This window comes from Dermochelys coriacea, chromosome 9, assembly GCF_009764565.3.
Source record: "Dermochelys coriacea isolate rDerCor1 chromosome 9, rDerCor1.pri.v4, whole genome shotgun sequence".
Classification (NCBI taxonomy): domain Eukaryota; kingdom Metazoa; phylum Chordata; order Testudines; family Dermochelyidae; genus Dermochelys; species Dermochelys coriacea.
The window spans coordinates 93987327-94014737 of NC_050076.1; the positions used below are offsets into that span (position 1 = coordinate 93987327).

The 27411-nt window shown below is 40.7% G+C and overlaps 2 protein-coding genes and 1 pseudogene across 6 annotated transcripts; 1 reads left to right on the forward strand and 2 right to left on the reverse strand.

The window, feature by feature from the left end:
• On the forward strand, positions 1-27061 carry LOC119861928 (protein EOLA1-like). Of its 5 annotated transcripts, none has more exons than XR_006274332.1 (5): positions 1-112; positions 2441-2735; positions 5586-5804; positions 17890-18105; positions 26802-27061. XR_006274332.1 is itself a non-coding variant. In XM_043492568.1 (4 exons), exons 2-3 carry the CDS (start codon positions 2480-2482, stop codon positions 5801-5803), a joined length of 474 nt encoding a protein of 157 aa, XP_043348503.1. In that variant the 5' UTR covers positions 1-112; positions 2441-2479; the 3' UTR covers position 5804; positions 26802-27061. The 5 variants fall into 5 exon arrangements, 3 of the variants coding, with proteins under 3 accessions (XP_043348503.1, XP_043348506.1, XP_043348504.1); XR_006274331.1 differs by having other exon boundaries at positions 17890-18078; XM_043492568.1 differs by lacking the exon at positions 17890-18105.
• On the reverse strand, positions 7803-12337 carry LOC122455838 (annotated as a pseudogene).
• LOC119861927 (heat shock transcription factor, Y-linked-like) lies at positions 24584-26964 on the reverse strand. The gene is made up of 2 exons (XM_038417717.2): positions 26413-26964; positions 24584-25449 (listed from the first exon to the last, which is right to left on the reverse strand). The coding sequence occupies exons 1-2, from the start codon at positions 26962-26964 to the stop codon at positions 24676-24678; spliced, it is 1326 nt and encodes a 441-aa protein (XP_038273645.1). The 3' UTR covers positions 24584-24675.
• Positions 27062-27411: the final 350 nt, after the last annotated feature.

Genomic DNA, 27411 nt, shown 5'->3' on the forward strand with positions numbered 1-27411 from the left:
CCGCCGAGCTGCGCGCTCTCTGGCCGGCCGCTGCGGCTGTGGGCGGGCCGGCGGGAGGGGCGAGGCCTGGTGGCGAGCGGCGGCGGAGGAGGAAGAAGCGACGAGCCGATTGGTGAGGGCCCCGGGAGCGCGTTGGGCGGGTGTTAGCCCCAGGGTGAGGGTGGCGAGGGGCCCTGAGTTGGGGGGAGCCCAAGGGGGGGGGCTGAGTTGATGGTGGGTGGGGGGAATCCTAAGGCGCAAGGGGCCCCGAGTTGATGGTGAGGGGAGGGCCCAAGTTGATGGTGAGGGGGGAGCCCAAGGGTGAGGGGGGGCCCAAGTTGATGGTGAGGGGGGAGCCCAAGGGTGAGGGGGGAGCCCAAGGGTGAGGGGGGGCCCAAGTTGATGGTGAGGGGGGAGCCCAAGGGTGAGGGGGGCCCAAGTTGATGGTGAGGGGGGAGCCCAAGGGTGAGGGGGGCCCAAGTTGATGGTGAGGGAGGAGCCCAAGGGTGAGGGGGGGCCCAAGTTGATGGTGAGGGGGGGCCCAAGTTGATGGTGAGGGAGGAGCCCAAGGGTGAGGGGGGGCCCAAGTTGATGGTGAGGGAGGAGCCCAAGGGTGAGGGGGGGCCCAAGTTGATGGTGAGGGAGGAGCCCAAGGGTGAGGGGGGCCCAAGTTGATGGTGAGGGAGGAGCCCAAGGGTGAGGGGGGCCCAAGTTGATGGTGAGGGGGGAGCCCAAGGGTGAGGGGGGCCCAAGTTGATGGTGAGGGGGGAGCCCAAGGGGGGGGCTGAGTTGATGGTGGGTGGGGGGAATCCTAGGGCGCAAGGGGCCCCGAGTTGATGGTGAGGGGGGAGCCCAAGGGCGAGGGGGGCCCTGAGTTGATGGTGAGGGGGGAGCCCAAGGGCGAGGGGGGCCCTGAGTTGATGGTGAGGGGGAGCCCAAGGGCGAGGGGGGCCCTGAGTTGATGGTGAGGGGGAGCCCAAGGGTGAGGGGGGCCCGAGTTGATGGTGAGGGGGAGCCCAAGGGTGAGGGGGGCCCGAGTTGATGGTGGGTGGGAGGAATCCTAGGGCTCAAGGGGCCCTGAGTTCATGGTGGGAGTTGCGGGTGAGGTGAGGTCCTCTAGGTCCTGAGTTGATGGTGGGGGGACCTAGACGGGTGAGGGGGCCTGAGTTTTGATGGTAGCAGAGGGTGGGGGTAGCCCCGATGTGAAGAGTGAGAGGGGCCCTGAGTCAGCACTTGGCTGGGTGTAGTACAGCCTCCATATGAATGGTGTAAGTGGCTCTCCTGTGTGAGACAGCTTGAATGAAGGATTTTATTATTATTGTAAGCAACAATTTTACTGGGCACTGTCAGGGTAAAAGCCATGTATAAAATGAATTTGCTGCGCTAGCGATAACACCTCATACTGTTGAGTGTACGATATTGTTAAACATCTAATTCCTCCCAAACTAGGAACGTGTTGGCCTTCCAGCTCTGTAGCACAGTGCCTCAGCAGTTGATTTGTAAACAAACAAGGGTAAATCCCAACAATATACTGTTCTCACTGTGTTTGAAAAAACAAACATAGTTAGCTTTAGCATATTTCCATCTTGCCTGCCACTCTGGCCAGGTCAAACCCTCTTCAAGTATCTTTGTTGGCTTTCGCAGGCCCACCTCATTTGATGTTTAGCTTCTTGCCCTGGCCTGTGACGCACAGGACAGTTTAGCTCCTCCCTCTCAGCTCTCCTGTCTTCCAACTCCTCCCTCACGCTTCCAAACCTGCAAGACCAATGATTCGTTTTGTATCCTGCTCCCACTCTTGTCCCCATGTCATTTTGCTTCTTTCTTCTGAAGCGCTCTCCATGATACGGGCTGAAAACTAATGTGAAAAGTTTAATTTCTATTTGTAAATACTTGTAGTGAGTTTCTGATCTCGGTTATGGGGACAGAGTAACATCTGATTTAGTAAGGGTCTTGTGGGTAAAGCACTAGACTAGGATTTAGGAGTTCTAAGTTCAGTTCTTGGCTCTATCAAAGGCTTTTTTTCTCCTGTAAAATGCAGATATTTCCTATCTCCCACCGTCTGTTTGACTTGTCTATTTAAATTATAAGATTGTCCCTGCTGGACAATCTCTCACTCTGTGTTTGTTCAGTGCCCTGTTACAACGGCACCCTGATCTTGGTTGCGGCTTCTAGGCACTACCGTACAAATAATAGTAGACACCAATGTAACAGATTGTAATCTAATTTTTGGAGTTTCAAGACCGATTAAATGTTTGAAAACTCACTATTGCTTTCTAGAAATCCTAAGGCATTCTGAAGGTACAGTGACTTGAATAATCAGACTATTTTGCAAAACTTCTCAAGACTGTTGTGCAGGCAGATGCATTAGTTTTCTGTGGCCACTGCTGGATGGATTTTCAAGTCCTGGACATCAAGATGTTGTGCTAAGCTAATTATTTTTTTCCCTTCATAAACTAAACAGGATATGAGAGAAGTATAAGGTAAAGAGTGACGCTGAAGAATGATGAGATTTGGCTGTCTTTCCTTCCGGCAACCCTATGGTGGATTGGTTTTGAACAAAGTCAAAACAATAGAGACTCGTTGGCGTCCTTTGCTGGTAGACTACAAGAACTGCACTATTGCTATTCACATAGCTTTTAAGGACTGGGAAGATGAAACATGGAAAGAGATCCTTCTGAATAGACTTGGCATGACACCTACGCAAGTTCAGGAGTTATTAGATAAAGGGGAAAAATTTGGCAGAGGAGTTATTGCTGGTAAGCAATGTTGATCTTTTTTATTGCAAGCAGTCCTAAGCATGTTTTAAATATCTAAACACAGTTTCTTAAGCACAAATTTTGTAACCGGTCTCTAGACAACTTTTTTATAACTTTGTAATTTTTTGTGAGGTACTGTGAAGTTTACAAAAACATTAAAAATAAAATACTAAATAAATACAAAAGGCTAGATTTTTGCTGTCCTTTCCACTTGTGTAACCTCATTGATATCAGTGAGATTGAGTAGGTGAAAATGTGATTATATTTGGGCTGAAAGTTGTAAAGCAGTATATGGAATCTTAAAGTGTAGCTGAACTTAGAAAAGTGACTGTAAGGTGCCAATCCTGCCAAGACTTACGTACAAGTTTAACTTCAGCTCTGAGTAGTGGCACTGAAATCAATGAGTCTACTTGTTGTATGTAAAGTTAAGCTCATGCATAGGTCTCTGCAAGATTGGGGCTTAAATTTTCAAATGCCAGCACCCTCTCCCATCTTTCTCGTGAGCACACAAAATTGCGCGCATACATGCTTGTTGTTAGGGGTATGTTTATGCTAATTCACACTCCCTAAACATTGTAATTTTTGTGTGAGCATGTTCAGTAGCCTAATATACATGCAAATATTAGAATTTAAACCTACAAATACCATTGGGGCCAGTGAATTTTTTGGATGCAAGCTTGTGTGTGCACTAAGGTTTTGGAATAATTAAAGCAGATGGCAGTTGTTTGCACCCACATTGTGTGTATGTGTTTTTAATGTTGACAAGTGAAAAATTTACGGATCCAATTTGTGTCATATACAAGTAAAAACATAATTCTTCAAACTGCTAGCTGTGCAAACTCCTAATATTATAAATATCCAGTTAAGTTATTCTGCTTTCTTCATTATCACCAGTAATAATAATTTTGGAACTAAGAGTTATCTGACAAGTCTCCCAATGCCAGAAACAGAATGGAGTTCAGCTTATTCTTTCATACCGGTATTGACTTCAACTGCTAACAGAAGTAAACATTTTGATCCAGGGCCTGCGAAAACTTTACTTATTCACTTGAATAGTCCATTTACTTCAATAGGTCTACATGTGTAAGTGAGGTTATTTACATGCTTAAAAGTTTGCGGGATTGGGGCCTTAGGTTTCAATTCTGTAATGTGTTGCACATTGTTACTTCTGGGGGAATTCTGCACCACTGCGTGTGCACAGAATTCATGTCCCCACCCCCCCCCCAGATATCTTTGTTTCCCCACAGAAAAATGACTTTCTGATAGGGAAGCTGCAAGAGCAATCATGCACCACTCCATAGCAGTGCAGGTACATCACTTCAGGCACCCGAAGCAGTCAGCAGAGAGGTAAATCACCACAGGGCTGGAGACACCCCAACCAGTGGTTCCTACCCTGAGCTGGGATCAGCTGCTAGACCTGGCTGGGCTGGAGGCAGGAGAGCCCTCTTCACCTGCAAGGGGTGTCTGGGGCTGTGTCAGACCTACACCCAGAAATCTCCCCCAGCTGCAGGAAGTTCACCATCCTCCCCTGCTTCCTGCCCCCATTGCTCTTTTGCTGTGGGGGGAGGGGTCACTGTATGAGGAACTGCTCCCCCCATCTGCCCAATCCCCATGCATCTGGACCTCCCATACCAGACACCCCTGCCAAGCCTCACCCCGTACACCCAGAACCATCCCAGCCCTCCATAATCGAACCCCACCCCACTGAATCTCAATGCCTGCATCTGCACAGATCTCCCTGCACTCAAACCCCCACTCTGACAAGCCCCATCTCCTGCACCACCCTGAGCCCCCACATCCAGATCCCCATGCCACTGACCCCCAACTAGCTGCACCCAGAATGCTAATTCTACATGTATTTTCTTGCATGTTGAGCTTCTGATTCCTCTTGCTGATATGATTTTACAGTGCTCCTATAGTTAAATGAAGTCATGGCATGCTTTTCATGTCATGTTAGTACATTACTTTGATGGCTGCCTCTTTCAATTGTGCAAGTGGTTGAATACTCCAAATATTCTTTTGTATCGTTTGGGCAATGGGGAAGTTTATTACTGTGGTACAAAATTAGGATAGAAGTGTTGTTTCTTTGCTTTAAAATTGTTAAAATAGATGTACTGTATGTCTAGTTATGAAGTTTGTATCCATTTTTTGTTTTTACTCTCATCTATATCAATTCTTTTGTCAGATCAACTCTCACGTTTTCATTTTAATATTTTTATTTCCTTAAGAACAGTTTATCACATGTACAGCTGGAACAATATTTTGGTATAATACAGAGAATTGTTAGGTAGTATGTCTAGGTAGTATGTAAATTTGTAATTTCTGCATAAATCACATGCTAAACTATGAAAAGGAATGAAGATTTGTTTGGCCTTTATTTCATAAAGATTTTGAATCACAGAAAGATATGAAAATGCCTGCTGTCTAGTACTCCTTTTGCTTCCTTTTGTTGATATTTTAATAAAATAGGGGCAAATTTATCCATTATAAGTGGGCACAGTTCTGTTTTTTAAGATGAGCTGTTCCTGGGCTGAATTTGGCTCCCAAGTTTTCAATAATACCTCAGTAGTTGCAGAACTTATTTTTAACAGAATTACATCACACTGAGTTAATAATCTTATAGCTGCATGCTTCAGCTCATCTTCCTTTTCATCTTGAGTCACATAGGCTGCCTTTTGCAGAGATTGACGCTTGTTGTTTAAGGTGTGTACATTGGGTGTAGAGACCTTCCTATATATAAATTAGTTGTTTTATATGTGGACTGGGAAGTTGTTGAGAATTTATTTTGAAAAACTTCTGTTGTGGAGGGGAATTAACCTGCCAAGTAACTTTTTTGCATTTATAATACAGGGCTTGTTGACATTGGAGAGACCTCACAATGTCCAGAAAATTTATCTCCTGAAAAGATTTTGGAGCTGGAAAATCAAGCTGTATTCACTAGCCTGGAGCAGAAATACTTGACTGTTGTTTCAAATCCAAGATGGCTACTGGAACCGATTCCTGCTAAAGGGGGCAAAGATGTATGGCAAGTGGATATCCCAAAGGAACTGATCCCTTTGGAACATTAAGGTATATTTGTGTCTGCCTGAATGCAACGCTGTCGTATCAGATGTCATTAGTTTAGTTTCATATATGTAGGTGATTTTTATTCTTTTTCCAAGCTTTCATCTGAAATGTATTCATGGTGAATGTTTTTTTATAGAAATAGATATGAAGCAAAAACTGATTTGAGTTTTTTCTTTGTTTTTTGTGACCCCAGAATAAGAAGTTGAAATAATGAGAAAAATGTCTGGAATTATTTTTTTACCAACTAGTGAAGAGATGTCATTGTGTCAGTGACCATTATTGATGTCTATATTATTTTATAAGAGTCTTGTATGTGTACATGTGGACAATTGTAAATAAATGGGGTTTTTTTTAATGTTTTTAATATATTGAGATATTGATGTACCTATTTTAAATGCTGAAACCTAAAAGGAGGTGTGGCTGCATCAGGCTGTGGGATGATAATGGAATGAAAAAGTGTTTGGTTATATTTGTTGTAAATAAAAACTCAGGCCGTGGTCCTAGAAGGATTTATGCATGTGAATAGTCCCATTGACTCCTACCATTTTTTTAAAATTTTAGTAAAGTTAAGCATGTGTATAAGATTTAGGACTAAATGAGGACTAATTTAAAATTCATCATCAGTGTTTCAGAGTAGGATACAACTCTTATTCTAGGACATAGACCTTATTTTGAAATAAAATATGAATTTCTGCTCAGATGTTTGTAGGCATTTCATTTTTCCCTACATATGTAGGTATTAACAAAAGGCAAACGTGCAGCATAATATCTAGCTTTCCCTTTAATCTAGTTCAAATTATGAATTCAGTCTGCCTATTCAAATTCTCGCTACAATTTTTTGTACAGTATTCTCCTTCATCTCCTACTCTAAGAGGATAGGTGGTGTTGCTATGTGCTGCTGTGCTTTCCAGCAGTGGTTACATATCATTAGTGGGATGATGCAATTTCTTTATAACAGTTTTTAAGTTTATAAAGTGCCTTTTATCCTTTGGCATCAAAAGTGGTATATAAATAGAAGTTATATCTAATAGTATTCAGGCACTCCTTTGCATTAATGATAGGGTTTTTGGTTCCCCTTTATAGACTCTGTAGCATGACTAGTACTTGGGAGGACAAGAATATGTTCGGTGTTATAAATGCATTTGTAAAAAGTGTAACTGAACAAATGCAATAGTTTTAGGTATACTCATTTAAGATGGAAAACATTGGTAAATGGTGGGGAATTATTTTTAAAATACTGAATTAAAATTAAGCACAAAAAGATCACTATTCTGCTCAAAGATTACAAATTAATTGACGGGGCAAATTCTGGCCTGTCCTCTTTGCCTGGGGCAGGCCCCAGCCAGAGCAGTCACATTGAATTGTGGCCCCATACATAGAGCCACCGCTGTCTGTGCCCACCATAGCACTCTGCTTCATAGAACCCTCTGTGACCTGACATGCAGCTAGAGGAGGCAGGCTGGGCTGGGGAGGAACCGTAGTTGATGGATTTGCAATTATGTGAATCCATTAATAAGTCTCCTTTGCTTGACAGGGAACATGTATTTAAGATGCTATTGCAGCACTGGTAAAATGCCTGTGTTACCACTTTTGAAATTTTGGGTATCTCTGTGGTTCTCTTCTTGCATACAGTCCAGCTATCTGAATTTAGCAGGGGTGAGGATGTGCTCTAAAATAAAGATTGCCATGCTGCTTTGGATTTCTGATTGAGATCATTGAACATGTTTCAACCTCTTTTAGTTTTCCAATTGCCACTTTCAAAGAAATTCATCAGTAGCTATATACTGTTTTCTAATTCTGAACTTTAAATTTAGTATATTTTTCAGCCTCTCCTCTGATCACTTAAGATAGATTTTTATTGTATTGTTAATTCCCTGTCCCCTCCTATTCAGGGGAGGAAATGTAACTGTTAATACAAATTTAGATGTTTCAGTACAAATACAGGTTAAATGTAATTGTTACTACCCCCATGAGTTTTAAATATGAGGATTGTAGGTTTCTAAATTGTCACAGAATTCTGGACTGCTTGAAATTAAAAATAAAAGAGACCTATTCAGAAATCTAGTCTATCCCCCGATGGCCAGAACAGAATTCTTCCCTGGAGTACATTTGCTAATGGTTTATCTACACAGATTTATATGTTCCCAGGTGGCTTCCACCAGCTCAACTGAAAACTATTATACAGTGAGAGAGATCTCACTGCCAGGAATATTTTTTTGATAGTTAGTGTACATTTTCCCCTTTTTTAACTTCATCCTGTTAATTCTACTTTCCCTCTTGGAATTTCCCTAAATAATTCTTCATCTGAGGTGCTTACACATTTCAAATATGCTTTCCTCCTCCACTTCTTTTTTTTTTTTTTTTTATACAGGACTTTTATAATTGTTCCTGATAAGCCAGTCCCTACAATTATTATAGTTCTCTGAACTCTCGCCAATTTGTCAGTATCTTTTCTGGCACTGAAGTGAACTGAATGTAATGCTTCAGGGAATTAATGTTGTGGCTACAAAATGGAAACTTACTTTTTGAGATTCTATATTTTTTTTTAATAAGAGTTGTAAAGTACTAGTACAAATACAAGAAGTTTACAGATAATTAGATCTTTTCCCCTTAAACCTTCACTGGGAATCATGCCAAAGAAATGGATTTCTACAGACGGGACCCAGTCCTGTGGAGTTCTGAGTGCCAGGATTGGGGTATATGACTAATGTCTATGTCTAAAAGATCTGTTAGCATACTACTGCTTGACTTGTTTTACATCTGGTGGGTGGAAGCGCGCATTTTTAAGAATCTCTAGCTCAGCCTTGTTTATGCTGACTACCTGGGAAACGTAAGTGTAGAGAAGAAATAAATACTCCCATTACTTAGACTTTTTAACCAGTTTAATTGTATATTATTTTAAAAAGACATGGCTGAACCAGATCATTATAAACTGTAATTTGTCAGTCACAAGAGTTCTGCAGAACTTGAGTTTGCAGAATCACAGCTGGCAGAAGGCTCAGTCTTACCATAGCAGTTGCATAAAAAACATGGCTGACCTGGAGAAGTAAATTGTTGGTTGAGAGTTTCTGTCAAAGGAATAGATGAAATTGCTGCCATCAACATTGAAAACCAGGGGTTCCAAAAGGACATTAAAGTAGTAAACTGAGCATTCATGAACACACAGTCCTAGTAAGTTGAAGGTAAACGATGGAGTCCCACTGAGGGTTCAAGCCCTGTTTCTGAAGTCAGAGGAAAATATGGACAAATTGAGTTGGTGGCATTAGTATCCATACATGGATTTCTTTGCTGGTTATAAATACCATTTTGAATAGTGTGTTCAGTTTCAGTTTCCAAAGGCCATGGTGTAGAGACTGGGTAGGAATGGTTCATTTTGCCATTCCCTGCATTTATTGAATTCTTTTGTAGATTGTTATGCATTGTTTCTTTTAGACAAGGTATTTGCAAATCATTTGGCTGAATTGAGTCTTGAAAGGAAATATATTTCTTTGGCGCGGCTGGCTTTCTCCTCTTCAAGTTAGGACTGATTGGATTTGTTCATTACTTTTGATGCCAACTCTTCTCTTCATTCTCTGAATGAGAAAGGGGCACCCTCTTCTAAAATATGGATTGTGGTACAGCTGGAACAAAATCCCAAACATTTTTTAAATTTAACATATAACAATAAGGTTCAGAATGTTTTAACTTGTGAAACAAACATAAGATACCTTGCCATAAATAATGTTGGTGCCTATTGTCTACATGCTGTGAACTGTCATACTAAACCTCAGATTCTCTCTAGTAATAAAAAGCTATCTAGTTCTGTGTCCCTTAGTCCGATAAAACTTGCAAGTATAAAACATAGGATCTAGGTATGGTGTTACCACCTTGTAAGACACGAAAGATTTTTCCAAATTTCATAGCTGAATGACTTTTTTAATTTTTTTAATTTAAGTGAAATCATAGTAACTGGAGAAAGACTAGATGCATTTTAGGTCTTTTCCATCCATCTGAGGCAATGGTGTGTTATTCTTTACAATACTTTTTCTAGAGCTTTGCCTAATCTCGTTGTAAATGTCCCAAGCTGTAGGGTTTCACCACTTCTCCATACTCTTAACAGGGCTCCCTATCAGGAAGTTCTTCCTGATACTCAGACTATTAATCCCATTACTCCTTATTATACACCATAAGTAATTTATTGACAGTTTGGTATTTGTACATTTATATTTCTTGTTAACAGTTATCTTTTCCCTATGCTACACACACTCATTTCAAAAACTATATTGTTTATGACTTTAAGGTTCCCTTACATGCCAGCCACATCAGCCTTTTATAGTACATGGATATGTTCATATATGATAAATTATTTAAACACTATCTTTTGATTTTGCTGTATACAATTAATGTAGCTAGAACCCTCTGATAGATACTACTTTGAAGACTTTTTTGAATCGCTACGTATTTAGCAGTGTAATCAGAAGACATTTGGGGCCAGATCCTCAATACTACTCCAGCAGCACAAAGCAGCTATAAATTCTACTTAAAGGGACCTGAGGAGTCCCCTGACTAAGGCCTAGTCTACACTAGGACTTTTACATTGGTATAGCTATACCTCTCGGGTTTAAAAAATCCACACCCTCTGAGAGATGTAGCTATAGCCACCAAACCCCCGGTGTAGACAGTGCTAGGTTGACAGACCTAGCTACCACTTCTCAGGGAGGGGAATTACTTACGCTGACGGGAACCCCTCCCATTGGCATTAACAATACGTACACTGAAGCACTACAGCAGTGCAGCTGTGCCACCGTAGCAGTTTAAGTGTACAAAAGCCCTACGTGGAGCTGCTGAAGTGGCTCCAATGCCACACTATGTACAACTCCTTTTCCTCCAGAGTCACAAGGGGTATAGCTTGGGGAAAGGGTCTTGGGGAAAGGTCAATCTCCCTCATCTTAATCTGGTGGAAAATGGCTCTCTTCCCCCAGCTACTGCCATGAATCCCTTTATAGACTTCTGCTTGGATCACCTGCTACTTTTGTTCTGCCTTTCTAAACCCCTTCCCTTCAGACAAGAGGAGGAAGTGTCGTCTTCTAGGAAGAGCAAACCTATTGTCCCAATAGACAATCATTGAGTGCTGATCTTTCACCATTGGCTCTGGCCTGGCTGAGACATGACACAACCTTGTTCACCCCGGGGGATCCACATCCATAGAGGCTTTCTATGACACAGTAATTTCATGTTACAGTTTTTAATAAAATCATCCAAAATTTATAAGGGGTACAGACAGAACACCCAACTCATCACAGCCCAGGTGTCCCTGTGCCCCAGTCATCCCAGGTTTTTGGAACAGCTCTTTGCAGTTATGGGCAATTGGTGTAATATACAGCATCCTTCATGCTGCGTTATGTTGTGTCATGTGACTCACCTGGTATCTGCCTGCTCAAGAATTGTGGCAGAACAAAGATAACTTAAAGACATGTTTGTACCCCATCTTCTCCTGAGCTATGTCAAGGGCACAAAGGCTGAGGCCAAGGATGTGTCCCTTTATGTGAAGCAAAGAAATTATTTAAAACATAGATTTCTACTACTTTACCAGTATTCTTGCTCTGGTTCTGTTTTTCTCTGCTTGAAAATGAGGCAAAGTGATATTTTTACATGTTTTACTGAATCCATAGAGGTTGAGTTGTCGAATGAAGCTTTTCATGCTATCAGTATCAAAAATCCTTAAGATGCCTCTTCGGACTAAGATTTCTCTCTGAAAGCAGATTTCATCTATAATGACACACTCTCCACGATCATTCCAACTAATAGACCTGAACTCATCATTTTCTATCATCTTCCACAGTTTTTTGGGAAAGGAGAGAGAAAGAAGTACATTTATCTCACCTGTTTCTACTTTATGTTGGTTACAGGTACAGCAAAGCAGTTTTTTGGAGAAGCTGGCATCTTCTTGCGCTTCATAAGCATGTTCTTCCAAAATGTCCTTTATAGGTAAATCTCCTGGTATATTCTTGTCCAGCATTAAAGAAACAGATGAAAACTTTTTATTTGATTTTTTTTTTTTTTAGGACTGAAGGTTTTTTTGTCAGTGGATATTAGCGCGACTGCCATATCAAACATAACTTTTTAAATTTCACTTCTTTTTCTGAAGTGTTTGTAGCCATGAATCTAGATGGAGTAAGTTAAACCTGGAAATGTAATGTTATACTCAGTCCAGGATAGTTCTAAAGACATGAAAAATACTTGGTTACAGTGTAGGGTGAAGTTCTAGAATGTTGCAATAGTGAAGCGACACCATGGCTGTGACATACATGGTTTTTGTTACTCTAGTGATGTCATAAATTCTAGGTATGGTGGCAGGATAAATTATCTATGCATGTATAAAATATACAGGGCCCAGCTGATTGTTTGTTGTTTCTTTAGTATTGTACAAAAATTAAGAGGGCACCTATCCAGGGCTCTAGGAAATCGTGCCATAAATTACAAAAAAAAATAAAATTAAACAGCCTGCCAATCCCCACTTCCCCCACAGATCCAAACTCCATCACAGCTCCGCTGTCTGTTGCAGCAGTCTGAAAGATCGCCTTGTAATGTTCCCTGAAGGCACATAAACGAAGGCCAATTTTGAATCTGAGGGGGAGCTACTTCTAGAACTGAAAGCATCTCTGGAGAACACCTTACCGCCAGTCTGTTTAAACTGGGTAAGATCCTGCTTGGATGTCTCCTCAACTCCAATCTCTGGCAGCTTGACCACATAGAATCATAGAATATCAGGGTTGGAAGGGACCTCAGGAGGTCATCTAGTCCAACCCTCTGCTAAAAGCAGGACCATCCCCAACTAAATCATACCAGCCAGGTCTTTGTCAAGCCTGACCTTAAAAACTACTAAGGAAGGAGATTCCACCACCTCCCTAGGTAACGCATTCCAGTGTTTCACCACCCTCCTAGAGAAAAAGTTTTTCCTAATATCTAACCTAAACCTCCCCCTCTGCAACTTGAGACCATTACTCCTTGTTCTGTCATCTGCTACCACTGAGAACAGTCTAGATCCATCCTCTTTGGAACCCCCTTTCAGGTAGTTGAAAGCAGCTATCAAATCCCCCCTCATTCTTCTCTTCGCTGAGTAAACAATCCCAGTTCCCTCAGCCTCTCCTCATAAGTCATGTGTTCCAGTCCCCTAATCATTTTTGTTGCCCTCCGCTGGACGTTTTCCAATTTTTCCACATCCTTCTTGTAGTGTGAGGCCCAAAACTGGACACCAGTACTCCAGATGAGGCCTCACCAATGTCAAATAGAGGGGAACGATCACATCCCTTGATCTGCTGGGAGTGCCCCTACTTACACATCCCAAAATGCCATTGGCCTTCTTTAGAAGTGTTGTAAGTTACTATAAATTAGACTTAGACAGAATCACATCCTCTTACTGATATAAACGAATGCACATTGGAGTCTAAATTGGAGTAATTTAAATGGCTGAGGAGCTGGAAGAAGATCAATGGAGAAATGGCCTACTTAAACCCTTCCTTTCTGCAATTCTTTCTTCTGGCCCTTGGTATGTGAGTTACATCAGCTTAAACTTCCTGATTCTCAGTTAGACTCAGCCGGCCAAATTCAGAGGTAATGTGCAACCTTTAAGTTACATATTAAGTAGGTGTAATTCTAAAGGGGTCTTGAGTGGGTTTCAGTTGGGGGTAATGCATACTTTGGGTTAGATTTAGACTCTCAGGTTCACCTGTATATTTGGGCCACTTTTTGTGGTTTGAAGAGTAACCTTCCTAGCTGGAAGACAATGGCTTCAGCTAGAGTTGTTTCATTTAATTTCATTTTTTTTTTAATTTGGTGAAGACTAGGGACATTAAGCTATTTTAAAGTAAACATGATACAGTAGAGACCCATTAAACCAGTGAACTCATTGAATTTACAAGCTCAAATGGTACATTATACAGTTTTCTTAGTTCTCTGTTTGATTGCTTCTCCCTATGATCTTGTGCCTGTTTCACACTGCCCCCAGTGCTAGGAACAGCCTCTCCTTTCTCATGTGCTAAGTGATCTCCATCTTGTTCTTCAAATCTCTTCTTACATTTTTAGCCTATCACTGGTTTCCTTTCCCAAATGATCTGTTCCCACCATTGTTCATACTCCACCTGTCTCTTTTAGGACCCAATCCAGTCCCATTGACATCAGTGTTAAAACTTACCGACTTTAATGAGAAAAGGACCCAGCTGTTAGATTGTAAGAACCTTGGGACACTGACCTTGTCTACTTGTGTGTGTTTCTACTGTGCACAAAATATATAGCACTACAATATATATGGGGATGAACCAAAACCTCCAGTTACAAACATACCTGAATTGTAGTGAGATTCAGATCTGGGTCTGAAATTTGCAACTTGCCTTATCTCTGCAACTGGCCTAGCAAAAATCTTCAATAAATACACCCCTGAACATTGAAAAGTTTGGATCCAAACTTGTCAGCTTGGGACAATCACTAACAACTATGTTCTTTTTTCAGAGTAGCAGCCGTGTTAGTCTGTATTCGCAAAAAGAAAAGGAGTACTTGTGGTACCTTAGAGACTAACAAATTTATTGGAGCATAAGCTTTCGTGAGCTACAGCTCACTTCATCGGATGCATTTGGTGGAAAAAACAGAGGGGAGATTCTCTGTTTTTTCCACCAAATGCATCCGATGAAGTGAGCTGCAGCTCACGAAAGCTTATGCTCTAATAAATTTGTTAGTCTCTAAGGTGCCACAAGTTGCTCATTTTCTTTTAGCTATGTTCTTGTTCACATAAGATGTATTCTCCAAACAGATTAGATAATATTCATTCTGAGCGTACACAGGAATTTTTCTAAAAGATAAACTATTGCTGTCTCCGATTTTCAGTTATCTGTCATATAGATTGGCAGGTCTGTTTGAAATAATATTGAGAATTACTTAAATTGAGTTTATTTTGGCTCAAATTTTCTAGGTTTAAAATGGTATTCACTGGTAACAGTAAAAATTAAATCTACTGGTAATTATTAGTTTATGCCAAAAAATCCAAACAGTTTTCATATCAATTCTGGTTCCTATGGAGTCAGTTTTGCACAATTTCTAGTCAATTTCTTATTTGAGCACAGGTTAAGGGTGACTGCGAGTGTGTGACGGTTATAAAAATGGTGCTGCTTCAAATTTATTTGCCAAATAATAGAAGTGGCTTGTATTAATAATCGTGGGGGGAAAGAGATACCTCTCTTCTCCTGTGCCCTAACCACAGTTACGTTATAAAATGCAGCAATGAATTAAGCATGCTAATACAATCAGCCCAAGAATTAAATAGGTTAACAGTAGCATTATATTAGCACTACTGTGGTATGTTAGCAACAAGAAGAAAGTCAAGGAAAGTGTAGGCCCCTTACTGAATGAGGGAGGCAACCTAGTGCCAGAGAATGTGGGAAAAGCTGATGTACTCAATGCTTTTTTTGCCTCTGTCTGCACAAACAAGGTCAGCTCCCAGACTGCTGCACTGGGCAGCACAGCATGGGGAGGAGGTGACCAGCCCTCTGTGAAGAAAGAAGTGGTTCGGGACTATTTAGAAAAGCTGGACGAGCACAAGTCCATGGGGCCGAAAGTGCTAAAGCAGTTGGCGGATGTGATTGCAGAGCCATTGGCCATTATCTTTGAAAACTCATGGCGATCAGGGGAGGTCCCGGTGACTGGAAAAAGGCTAACGTAGTGCCCATCTTTAAAAAAGGGAAGGAGGAGGATCCTGGGAACTACAGGCCAGTCAGCATCACCTCAGTCCCTGGAAAAATTATGGAGCAGGTCCTCAAGGAATCAATTCTGAAGCACTTCGAGGTGAGGAGAGTGATCAGGAACAGTCAGCATGGATTCACCAAGGGCAAGTCATGCCTGACTTCTATGACGAAATAACTGGCTCTGTGGGTGACGGGAAAGCGGTGGACGTGTTGTTCCTTGACTTTAGCAAAGCTTTTGACACCGTCTCCCTCAGTATTCTTGCCAGTAAGTTAAAGTAGTATGGGCTGGATGAATGGACGATAAGGTGGATAGAAAGCTGGCTAGATTGTCAGGCTCAACGAGTAGTGATCGATGGCTCCATGTCTAGTTGGTAGCCGGAATCAAGTGGAGTACCCCAAGGGTCGGTCCTCGGGCCGGTTTTGTTCAATATCTTCATTAATGACCTGGAGGATGGTGTGGATTGCACCCTCAGCAAGTTTGCAGATGACACTAAACTGGGAGGAGAGGTAGATACACTGGAGGGTAGGGATTGGATACAGAGGGACCTAGACAAATTAGAGGATTGGACCAAAAGAAATCTGATGTGGTTGAACAAGGACAAGTGCAAAGTCCTTCACTTAGGACGGAAGAATCTCATGCACTGCTACAGACTAGGGACCGAATGGCTAGGCAGCAATTCTGCAGAGAAGGACATAGGGGTTACAGTGGACAAGAAGCTGGATGTGAGTCAACAGTGTGCTATTGTTGCCAAGAAGGCCAATGGCATTTTGGGATGTATAAGTAGGGGCATTGCCAGCAGATTGAGGGATGTGATCGTTCCCCACTATTCGACATTGGTGAGGCCTCATCTGGAGTACTGTGTCCAGTTTTGGGCCCTACACTACAAGAAGGATGTGGAAAAATTGGAAAACGTCCAGCGGAGGGCAACAAAAATGATTAGGGGACTGGAACACATGACTTATGAGGAGAGGCTGAGGGAACTGGGATTGTTTGCTCAGCGAAGAGAAGAATGAGGGGGGATTTGATAGCTGCTTTCAACTACCTGAAAGGGGGTTCCAAAGAGGATGGTTCTAGACTGTTCTCAGTGGTAGCAGATGACAGAACAAGGAGTAATGGTCTCAAGTTGCAGTGGGGGAGGTTTAGGTTGGATATTAGGAAAAACTTTTTCTCTAGGAGGGTGGTGAAACACTGAAATGCATAACCTAGGGAGGTGGTGGAATCTCCTTCCTTAGAAGTTTTTAAGGTCAGGCTTGACAAAGCAAAGCGCTGGCTGGGATGATTTAGTTGGGGATTGGTCCTGCTTTGAGCAGGGGGTTGGACTAGATGATCTCCTGAGATCCCTTCCAACCCTGATATTCTATGATTCTATCCTTTGTTATTCAGTGCATATATTGTTTTTCTTCCTATAGGACTTACAAAATCTTTCATTAAAAGAGCTGCACAGTATATTTAATTATCTGTTTATTGCAGCTTTTGAATAGTACCAAGCCATAATCCATTGGTTTTATTGTGTATTGTTTCTCAAAGGAGTTCAGTTTTTTACAAACATTATTAACTAAGTTTCCCACCACCACTGTGAGTTAGACATTATTATTCCCATTTTACTAATGTGAAAATTAAGGTAGAGCAAGGCTTAGTGACCTTTCAAGGTTACATAGTAAGCCAGTGGCAGAGTTAGAAATAGAAACCAGGAATTGTGATTCTCAATCTCAGTGTTTTACTTTAAACAATAGACCACACAGCCTTTAATCATCTCTGTATGTAACGAATCATAAACTGATCTACATGTGAGCCAGGTTTGGGGAAATGTTATCCAGGCTAATTAGACACTCAAGACAATAGACTGGTCACCATTAAAAAGTCACTACTCGTCAGCAGTAACCACACATGCTTATAGAAGGTTCCAAAGCTTTCTTCTCTACTTAGGGTCAGAAATACCTATCATGTAGGTTTGTTGGAAATGATGATGAAATGCATGGCTGAAGAAACTCTGACATTACTATTGAACCACAAAAAAGCAAAATATGTTGCTGATTGTATGAAAACCTTACAATTAAAAGGATTTAAAGGGGACTTTGATGCTTTGACATCATTAGAAGGTAACTCATTGCCCCAGTAAATTTCAATGAAAGGTGGCTGAGGCTCCTCTTCTTAGCTGTTGTTTTTCTTTGACTGCTCTGAAATAGTAATAGGCCCACCTTCAGAATATTGTGTTTAAAAAGTATATCATAGAACAATAGGGACCAAAAAAAAAGCAAAGAATAAGAAGAAACTGCAGAAAATTAACTTTCTGGACATTTAATTTTAATAAAATAGAAATTTATGTTAAAATTATTTAGTGCATATGTCACTAACATTTGTTTTTCCTTTGCAGCCAAAGTTTTTACTGCAAATTTGGTTTTGAGGCTCTCCAGCTTCCAAGGCAGCAAAAGCATTGGCAGTAAACATAATGTGGGGATGCCCTATGTTGATGAGAGGCATCCCCAGGCATAGATATGGCAGAAAGAGATGGCATCATAGGCATGGAAAACCATGGATGAGAGAACGCCAATCTGGCAATTTGGTAGGCATTCATAGCTGCTAAATCTAGGTGAACACATTGACAAATAGGAAGCCTGGTTATGGGATCTAATCTTGGCATGGGATTTGGGGTGGTGATAACTTAATGTAGCAATTCTTGAATCCATACCATAGCTGACAGGTTTCAGAGTAGCAGCCGTGTTAGTCTGTATTCGCAAAAAGAAAAGGAGTACTTGTGGCACCTTAGAGACTAACAAATTTATTAGAGCATAAGCTTTCGTGAGCTACAGCTCACTTCATCGGATGCATCATAAGCTCACGAAAGCTTATGCTCTAATAAATTTGTTAGTCTTTAAGGTGCCACAAGTACTCCTTTTCTTTATACCATAGCTGATATCTGTAGTAAAACTGGTATGTTTGTATGGATGAAAATGATACATCTTGTTCTTCTTGATTTCACAGTCAACTGTATTTTGTTCTTTTGAACTTTGTCCTGTCAAGGTCATTGGGTGATATTTTAATTCACGGCTGTTAGACTCCCTTATCTGAGAAAGTCCAGTTAAGATGTTGGAATGTTTGTTTGAATGGTCACAATATTTGTTCTTTGTGGCTTCAAAATTTGTTATTTTCTGTTCTTGTGAACTTTTTCTTGTCAAGATGGCTGAGTTTTTAATTCGCTGATGCTTGCTCTCAGTTCTTGAGGAGGCAAAAGCTTTTGTGCAGTTTTGTAGAGAATGGGATGGCAAATCAGTTTGCTGGCCACCACCGAAGCATGCTGAGGCACATTCCTGAGCATTTGGCATACCCATAGCTTTTATGTCAGTGCTGTTACCCTCTTGCTCCAGGGTAAAACGACTAGTTTTAGCGTTTCTTTTCATTATTATTAACAACTGAATAAAGACTCTTGATGCTTGATAATACAACTGTAACAAAAGAAACAGATTATTTTAAAGTATATCAATTCCAAAAAAGCTGTGTATGCATGTGCAGCATTGCTTTTGGAAAGTCCTCTCCCTTTTCAAGTTGCATTCTCAGCATTACTTTTATAGGACAAAATCTGTCATAAAATCTACCCTGTGCACCTTGGGTTTCGGTTTTCATTTATGTAAATGAGACACGCAAATTAGCCTCTGCTGCTTATCTTCAATCTGAATTATTTCTCCCATTGTCCTAAAAAAGAACTTGAAAAATCCATTCTCACCCCAGTCTCGGGGAAGCTTGTCCTGGCAAATGAGAGACTTGCATTATCAATGTATGCATTTTTAGCTTTCTAATTTGTATCTTAAGTATCTACCCTTACTGTTGCAAGAATAGTCTTTCAGTGGTCAACACAGTGTGAACTGATGCAGTGTTATCTTCCTAAATCTGCTGCCAGACATCTTGATTGCTTTTACTGCTACCTCTAGCTTTGTCAAGCAGAAGAGAAAAATTAACATGTCTGATTAGTTTCACTATTGCTGTTCCCACAGTAGAACTGTGAAGACTTGTGTCAGTTTCTTGCTGCAGCTTCAGAAAGCTCTGAGTAGCAGCAGAGGCTGGTACTGAAGTTATTCAAGGAGGAAGAGGACCCCCACAATGGAACCTGGGGAAGAGGGGAGTAGCAGAGACCACCTCTTGCTTTCATGCGCCCTCCTAGTAGTTAGGAGGTAGACTGGGGATAGAGTAGAGTAGGAGAGACCGTAGCAGGAGCCAGGATGGACTGTGTGCATGAGTTAGAGGCACAGACATTCCCCTTCTCTGACCCTACTAGAAGCTTTGGAGGAAGGAGATGATTTGAAAACACCCTCCCCTTTTGCAGAAATCTTGTAGAAAGGGAGAATTCTTTACTGCTTCTCATAACACAAGAAGTAGGGGTCACCAAATGAAATTAATAGGCAGCAGGTTTAAAATAAATAAAAGGAAGTATTTCTTCACACAACGCACAGTCCACCTGTGGAACTCCTTGCCAGAGGATGTTGAGAAGGCCAAGACCATAACAGGGTTCAAAAAAGAACTAGATAAATTCATGGAGGATAGGTCCATCAATGGCTATTAGCCAGATGGGCAAGAATGGTGTCCCTAGCCTCTGTTTGCCAGAAGCTGGAATGAGTGACAGGGGATGGATCACTTGATGATTACCTGTTCTGTTCATTCCCTCTGGGGCACCTGGCACTGACCACTGTCAGAAGACCGGATACTGGGCTAGATGGACCCTTGATCTGTCCCCATAGGGCCATTCTTATGGGGAAGGGTGTAGAATAGAATAGATCTTCCCTATTACAGTAGCCAAGAATTTTGGGAGGTGGAACTAAGTAGGAGATCCTACCTCTCCTTTAAAAAAAAAAAAGAGTACCCGTGGCACCTTAGAGACTAACAAATTTATTAGAGCATAAGCTTTCGTGAGCTACAGCTCACTTCATCGAAGTGAGCTGTAGCTCACGAAAGCTTATGCTCCAATAAATTTGTTAGTCTCTAAGGTGCCACGGGTACTCCTTTTCTTTTTGCGAATACAGACTAACACGGCTGCTACTCTGAAACCTACCTCTCCTTTGCAGCAGTCAGGCACCAATACAGGAGAAGAAACAGAAAGCTCCTTCTCCCTTCCAGCAGTTTGTCGGGACTGGATTTTGAAGTTTATCAGACAGCAGCTAGCCAGAGGGTGATATAAAAGATTGTAAAGTGCTGAATGCTGTCAACACCCATTTAAATCCATGGGAGATGTGTAGCACTGAGGACCTCCCAGGCTTAGGCTCAGAAATAAGACACACACAAAAAAACCTATGATTTTTTTTTTTACCTACTCGGAAATCAGATCAAAAACATCATATAATGCAGAGCTATCCTCTTTACCTTCCAGAAATTTAGCCAAATTCCGCACACTTTGGTCCTTACAAGTAATTCAGATTCAGTTCAGTTGGTTAGTAAACCTTTGTACATAAAAGTATTTCAGAGAGAATTTTCTGACTCACTAAAACAAAAATACTCAGCAGGACCAACATTTATTCTAGCACCAATCCATCAAGCTATCACTTATTTTTAGTTTTCCAAAGACTTTTAAAAAATGAAGTGAGAGAAAATAAGGTTACTTTAACAACTATTTTACATTGAATTTACAATCCAAACTCCAAATACTAAGGACTTACACTAGTAGACACTGATGATAATTTTAATTTAAATTGTTCAAATATTTTTCTTAGTAGAAATTTTCTCGCCTGCTTTTGAGTAATATCAGACTATATATTGGTCTTTCATAGATCATTTCAGAAAGTTAAACGCCTATGACAGTATGCAACAATTTGTATAAGTATTCATGAACATCACAATAGTGAATGTGTAACATTGGCATTACATCATCATAGGATCCCTTTCAGAAAATATAGCATCATAATGAGAAAATGAACACAATTGCTGATATCAAGGATAAACATAACATCTATTTTAATATATATTAATTTATTTCATATTATGCTAAATGGCTGAGATTAGTAATGGGTTAGTGAAGACTTCCTCTCCATGTAGCTGGCTCAAATCCCTAGCTAGCTGATAGTGACTCAAAATGTTTTCCTTTTAATAGCCATTCAGTGAGGTTTGGCTGTTGTAGTCCAGCTGTCAGGTTACCACATCACAAAAACCAGCACTCTTATTGGCTGTTTTATCGAAGTCATGGCTCAAGTATGAAGTCTGAACTGCTCTCTTTCATAGACACAATCGGCACAGCCGAAGGGTGCAGTACATTGATAGGGCAGTGTGGGAAGGCTTGTACTGCTTCTGCTTGGACTATACTGTTGTGTGTCTAAAGAGGACAGTTTCTAAGACTTCCTTCAGTAAGACCTCAAGAAAACTGTTTGAAAAGCATTTTTTTAAAAATAATTTCCCAGTAGAAATACTGTTTAACTAGCAACAAGAGGGTCCATGAACCATTTTTACCTAAATACTACCTGTTTAATATTGGAAACCTTTTAATAGTTGTCTGCTTTCCATGCACAACACTGAAGCAGGTGTGCCAGAGGAAAAAACTAATCTCAGGTGGGACTAAGCATACAAATGGATATCAAAGAGGATCCAGCTGACAGATAGAGCAGGGCTGACACATTTTTAGAAGTGTCAAAGCCCATTTTAACCTTCAGATCTGAGATACGGTCAGGTGGCACTGTGTCCGCACAAAGGGCGTAGATACAAAGACAATAAAATGAGTATGCTAGCCTGCAGAAAGTGATGGTTCTTAAAGGAGATGTTCTTGAGGGTAAACAATGTCAAATTGTGCTCACATATAGTACTTCATTGGAAGGTACCACATCTTGATACTATTGACCGTTATAGAATCAATTGATGCCTACATTCCCAGCCATCCTAATTATACTAGAAATTCCCCCCAGTGGAAAGGGAAAACCACCTAAACCTTCTTATACAAAGACAATCAAAGATCTCTTGATTGTGCTCTTTGAAGGTGTAGCAGGTGCATCTACACTAGCACACTATACATCTGTTTTTTCAGCAAAGGTGCACCTGCACCAAGGCTACCAACACAGTAGACTAGGCATAGACATTTTTACTGCCTTATTATCTAGCCTTATCCAGCTAGTAAAAGCACCAATTCAGCTGCACCTTCCGAGGTCTAGTCCACAGGGCAGTAGAACTTTTTAGGATGAACCTCATCATACTTGAGAACAGAGTTTGTTTTGGGGGAAAAAAAACAGGAAGAGAGAGGCTTTGAAAAAGGTTTACTTAGCTAAGTGCTGTAGAAAAGTCCCAGCCAATGACTACATTCTTTTAAAGACTCTGTGGATTGCATATGTGCAATGCTTACAGCGCCTCCTGAAGAGAAGTCTTACAGTAGTAATTCCAGAGGCACCGGTCTGTGACTGGAAGCTGCTTGATTTAAGATTGAATGAACCACTCCATTTATTCTTTGATTTTTCAGTTCTCTATAAAATTTCAATACATTTCACACTTCTGAATTTCAGGGTAGTTTGTCATTTTATTGAATATAAGATGTAAATATTGGGAGCTGACTACAGCAGACTTCCATGAAGCTAAACATGCAGAACGGTACACAGTGGGGTACTGATACACTATTAATGGCACATTTTATCCAGCTTGTATCTGCTCTTCAAAACACTGAAGACTTCAGTCACAGAATATTTATGAAATTTTACAACTAGTAGGCATTGCTCTTTATTGCACATCCAGGGACGCAATCCTGCACATCTACTGTAGGCAGTGCTCCTTCAGAAACCAGTACATTTTTGTCTCAGAAAGGACTTCATACTTTAGCTCCAGCTGAATTGGAGTTGATATAAGTTTTAATAAATGTTTGAGACATGCTTTAACACCAGGTGGATGGGTGCTGTAGAAAACCCTCAAGTAAATCTATGAAAAGAATCATTTTAATTCAGTGCATCATATTAACTATGCAGAAGGATTATTAAGCAATTCAATGCACAGCCAACCTAAACTGTACTTTCTACATGGTAGTGAAGAGAACTACTAACCCTAAGCTGAAATAATCATTCCACTCTACTTTTTAAAATATATCATTTAATAAATATTCCTTAAATATTTTAACTATCCTGTATTTTGTTTCCTCTCTCACATCAGTTGTTGCGCAATCCACCACCACTGAATTAAATGAAAACTTTACTGCTGACTTCACTGGGCACAGGATCTACCCCTTGGTCACAATGTATGCAGGACCCTAGTAATTACCATCTGGTAGCTCATAGCCACATCAAGAACAAAGAAATTCACATTTTTTGGAACTTGAAATATTTAACTTCAAAGTTTATCATCAAAGTAACCCTGGATTGCAGCATCCTTTCAAGTGAAAGGGATCCAAGATGGGAAACTAATTCCTAAATCTTGCCCTCTCCTCCATTTCTTTCTCCTTTTTAATAAACCCTAACCTGCATCTTGCTGAAAATGAAACCAATCTCTTTTCATTTTGGTCTGTTGATTTTATAGATCTCTTATCCTAGACCTGACTTAGAAGATCTTTCACTGTAGTAATATGTGCTTACCATTAATTTGTACTCTTATTTCTTATGACAGCTAACATGAATCACGGTGGGTCATCCACCTCAGCATGTGATACAAACCTGCTATCCCAAAAGGTGAAAATCACTGTACCGTCTGAGTAGGAAGGGTATCACGAGATAGATATTTTGTTTAAACACTTAGGTCAAACCCTGCTCTGCAAACCAAGCCTTAGTAAATGGCCTGGCAGAAGTATATTCCTCAGGCACAGAGCTGCATGCTGCACATATCCCTCTAGAACAAAAAAAAAAAAGAGGCTCAGACCTCCTGCATTACCTGCCCTAGCTTGGCTCCACCACAGCCCTTCAGTCTGCAGAGCCAAAGAAGTGGTGATGGGGGGGAAAGAACAGAAGTTATCTTTGGAAGGAACTTGACCAGCGCATATGTAATTCAAACATTACACTGCTCTTATTCTCGATCCCTAAATTTGTTAACTACTACAAATCATTAAAGCTGACCAATTACTTCTACTGAACTAATTCTTCCCTGCTTAAAATAAAGTCTGGGTTTATTTTATATAAATAGGACAGGAAAACTGGAAAAAGACATTTATTCTTCAGACAGTTTCATTGCAGATTTGTCAGTGACTTTCCCCTTGGAATATGAAATGTTAAAGTCCTTTGCTTTATCAATGGTATCCTGAATATTCAGAAGGCTTTGGTCCAATGCCTTTGGCAGCAGGTGCATTGTTTGAAGTGCAGTTGCAATTAGGGCAGTGATGGTATGATGGAGTTCGGTGATGAGATGATCTTGACATTGAAATGGCAGAGGCTGCTGCAATCATAGGCATTGAAAACCACGGGTTACAAAATGGCAGCAAACTAGCCCAATGAGCCTGCATAACTGATAAGTCTGGATACATGGTTGGGAAGGTAGGAAGCCCCATCACAGGTCCAAAAGGACTATTTGATACAGGAGGTATGACGTGATACAAAGAAGTCGCGGATGTAGTTGTAGTGGAATCTATATCATGGGTGCTGACTCGAGTATGGCTGTTGTTATGGGGTAAATGAAATGGAGCCAGCTGATTCAGCTTCTCACTGTCTTCTGCTGTTGCATGTTCCAATGGCTTCAGTGAAGCTGCAGGTGAAGAAGCGTATCCACTTCTGATTCGGGCAGTTGCTCTGGCAAGTCCCTTATTTACTGTAGGTTTTCTTAGTGCACATGTTTGCATGTTTTCCTTTGGAGCAGTTGCAACAAGGTCATTTTCCTCCATGGAAGCAGTTCTGAAGGCAGACTGAACATCTGAGCTTCTTCCCTCACTCTTTAGGCAGTTTTCACTAAATTCCTCATCTAACGAGAAAGCAACTGGTGGTGTATTTTTGATGCCAACTCTTCTCTTACACCTTACAAGGAGGTGTGGAGAGCCTCTTTTAAAATTTGGGTTATGGTAGAACTGTAACTAAATAAAGCAAGTGAAAAGATTTAATCACTTCTGTGAGGATAAAAAAAGCAAGAGTCAAGTGCACATTCTAGCTAAGATTTTGCCTACATAAAAAAGTCAAACATTAACATTGAAGGGACACTGCCAGACGCTTTAGGTCCCAATTTTAGTCTATGAAGATGATTTGATGAAACAAACAAACATTCTCATAACATTTAAAATCAGTGATCTATCCTTGAATTTAAACATTCTCCTGCAGCATTGTTTTTAGCCCTTAAGCCAGGAAATGGATATGAATAGCTTAGCTTCATTGTAGAAGCCAAATAAAGGGCAAAAAGCAAACATGACAGGAATGGTGAAATGTAAATTTGACATTTAAAGGTATTATTCAGAATACAGGCAAGGACATTTTTAAGTACTATTTTTAATAGATTATGTCCCTTTAACGGGTCTAGTATCAAAACAGAGTTTAAACAATAAGGATGGCTATTACCTAATCTTAGGAGGTTTTCAAAAGCACTGAAGTGATTTAGGAGTACAAGTCCCATTGACTTTTAGTAATTTAAATGAAGGCCATAAAGGTTCAGTCAGTAGCACCTGGGCCATATCCACCTTTTTAGCATTCAGCAACTGTCAGGAGGGAAAGAAATCAGTTCAGATCTAGCATCAGGAGGAAGCCAGTAACCCCGGGGGGGGAGGGGGAGGGGAAGAAGGATCTCTCTTTCTCTGTCACTGGCTCAGGAGAGTAGGAAAAAGCCACACTGAAATGGTCACTTCAGGGCAAAAATGAGTAATCAATCTTTTTTTAAACTCTTACTGTTCATGGGAATACCTTGAGAAATTATGGCTGTCAGAATATCCTTTACAACCCTCATTCATAGATTCTCTTCATAAGCGTAACAAAACTTTTATTTGCACATGCAAAAAACTAATTTAACATTTTAAAAGTAATAGCATCTTTAGCTTTGAGAAATATTTTACCTTGCTAAAGGCAGATGCCACTTTTTCTTCTGCTAGAAATTCAGCTAGCGAGGCAGACCTTTGAAAATCTTGTCGTATTTTGCTAAAGCCATAGAGATTAAGCTGACGAATGAAACTTTTCATGCAATCAGTTTCAAAAATTCGGAGAGGTCCTCTCCTTTCCAGTACTTCCTTTTTAAAGAGCTCTTCATCAATCACTACACAATTTCCATCATCATCCCACCAAAGTGACTTAAATTGATCACTTTCAACAATTTTCCATAGTTTCTTTGGAAAGGTGAGGGATAAAAAATCATTGTCTTCAGTGGAACTATCATCACAGAGAAGACGTGGTCTTTTTACCCAGGGTCCATCACTCAAAGCTTGAAAAGCATTTTCTTCTATTATAGATCTCAAGGCAGAGTCACCAGTTGCTGTTTTATCACACAGTGGAATAGCAGAAGAAATTGAGATAGCAGAATCAATCTGAGCTGAAACATGTGGAGTTTCTGCTATAGAAAGGTCCATCTCCAATCCTCCTTTCTCACTTTGACCTATTTCAGCTGTAGTCATTTATGCTATTAGTTGAGCTTCATGCTCCTAGACATAGGTATATTAAAATGATGCTAGCTTACAGTGAACTTCAATAAAGAGTTCTAGAACATCATAATGATACCTGTAGTGTGTGGCTGTGACATAAAACAATTGGTTTCCTAGCAAACTGAGGTAGTAATGGCCAGACAAGTTATAGCATTTATATTTCATTTACAAGAGATTAGATCTAATCTATAAAAGGTCTCTATGTAAATAAAGCGTGTCCTGACTGGACAGAGCCACTGTCCCATCCCCCCCAGAGGCAGTCATTTCCACTACAGGGATGAGGGAAGTTTGTACTGTTGCTATGGTTGAGAATAAAGGGAGAAAATTTGTTTGACGAGTCTTTCCATTGGGCTTCTTTCACTAGTGCAAGAATTGCCACAGTGTGTGTGTTCTTGATGTCAGACCCTGCCTGCAAGAAAA

Coding starts and splice junctions, on each gene's coding strand:
- LOC119861928 (XM_043492568.1), top strand. CDS start 2,480: ATGATGAGATTTGGCTGTCTTTCCTTCCGGCAACCCTATGGTGGATTG. Junction 2,736..5,585: donor TGGCAGAGGAGTTATTGCTG/GTAAGCAATGTT, acceptor TTTATAATACAG/GGCTTGTTGACATTGGAGAG.
- LOC119861927 (XM_038417717.2), bottom strand. CDS start 26,964: ATGACTACAGCTGAAATAGGTCAAAGTGAGAAAGGAGGATTGGAGATG. Junction 25,450..26,412: donor TGGCATCTGCCTTTAGCAAG/GTAAAATATTTC, acceptor TGCTTTATTTAG/TTACAGTTCTACCATAACCC.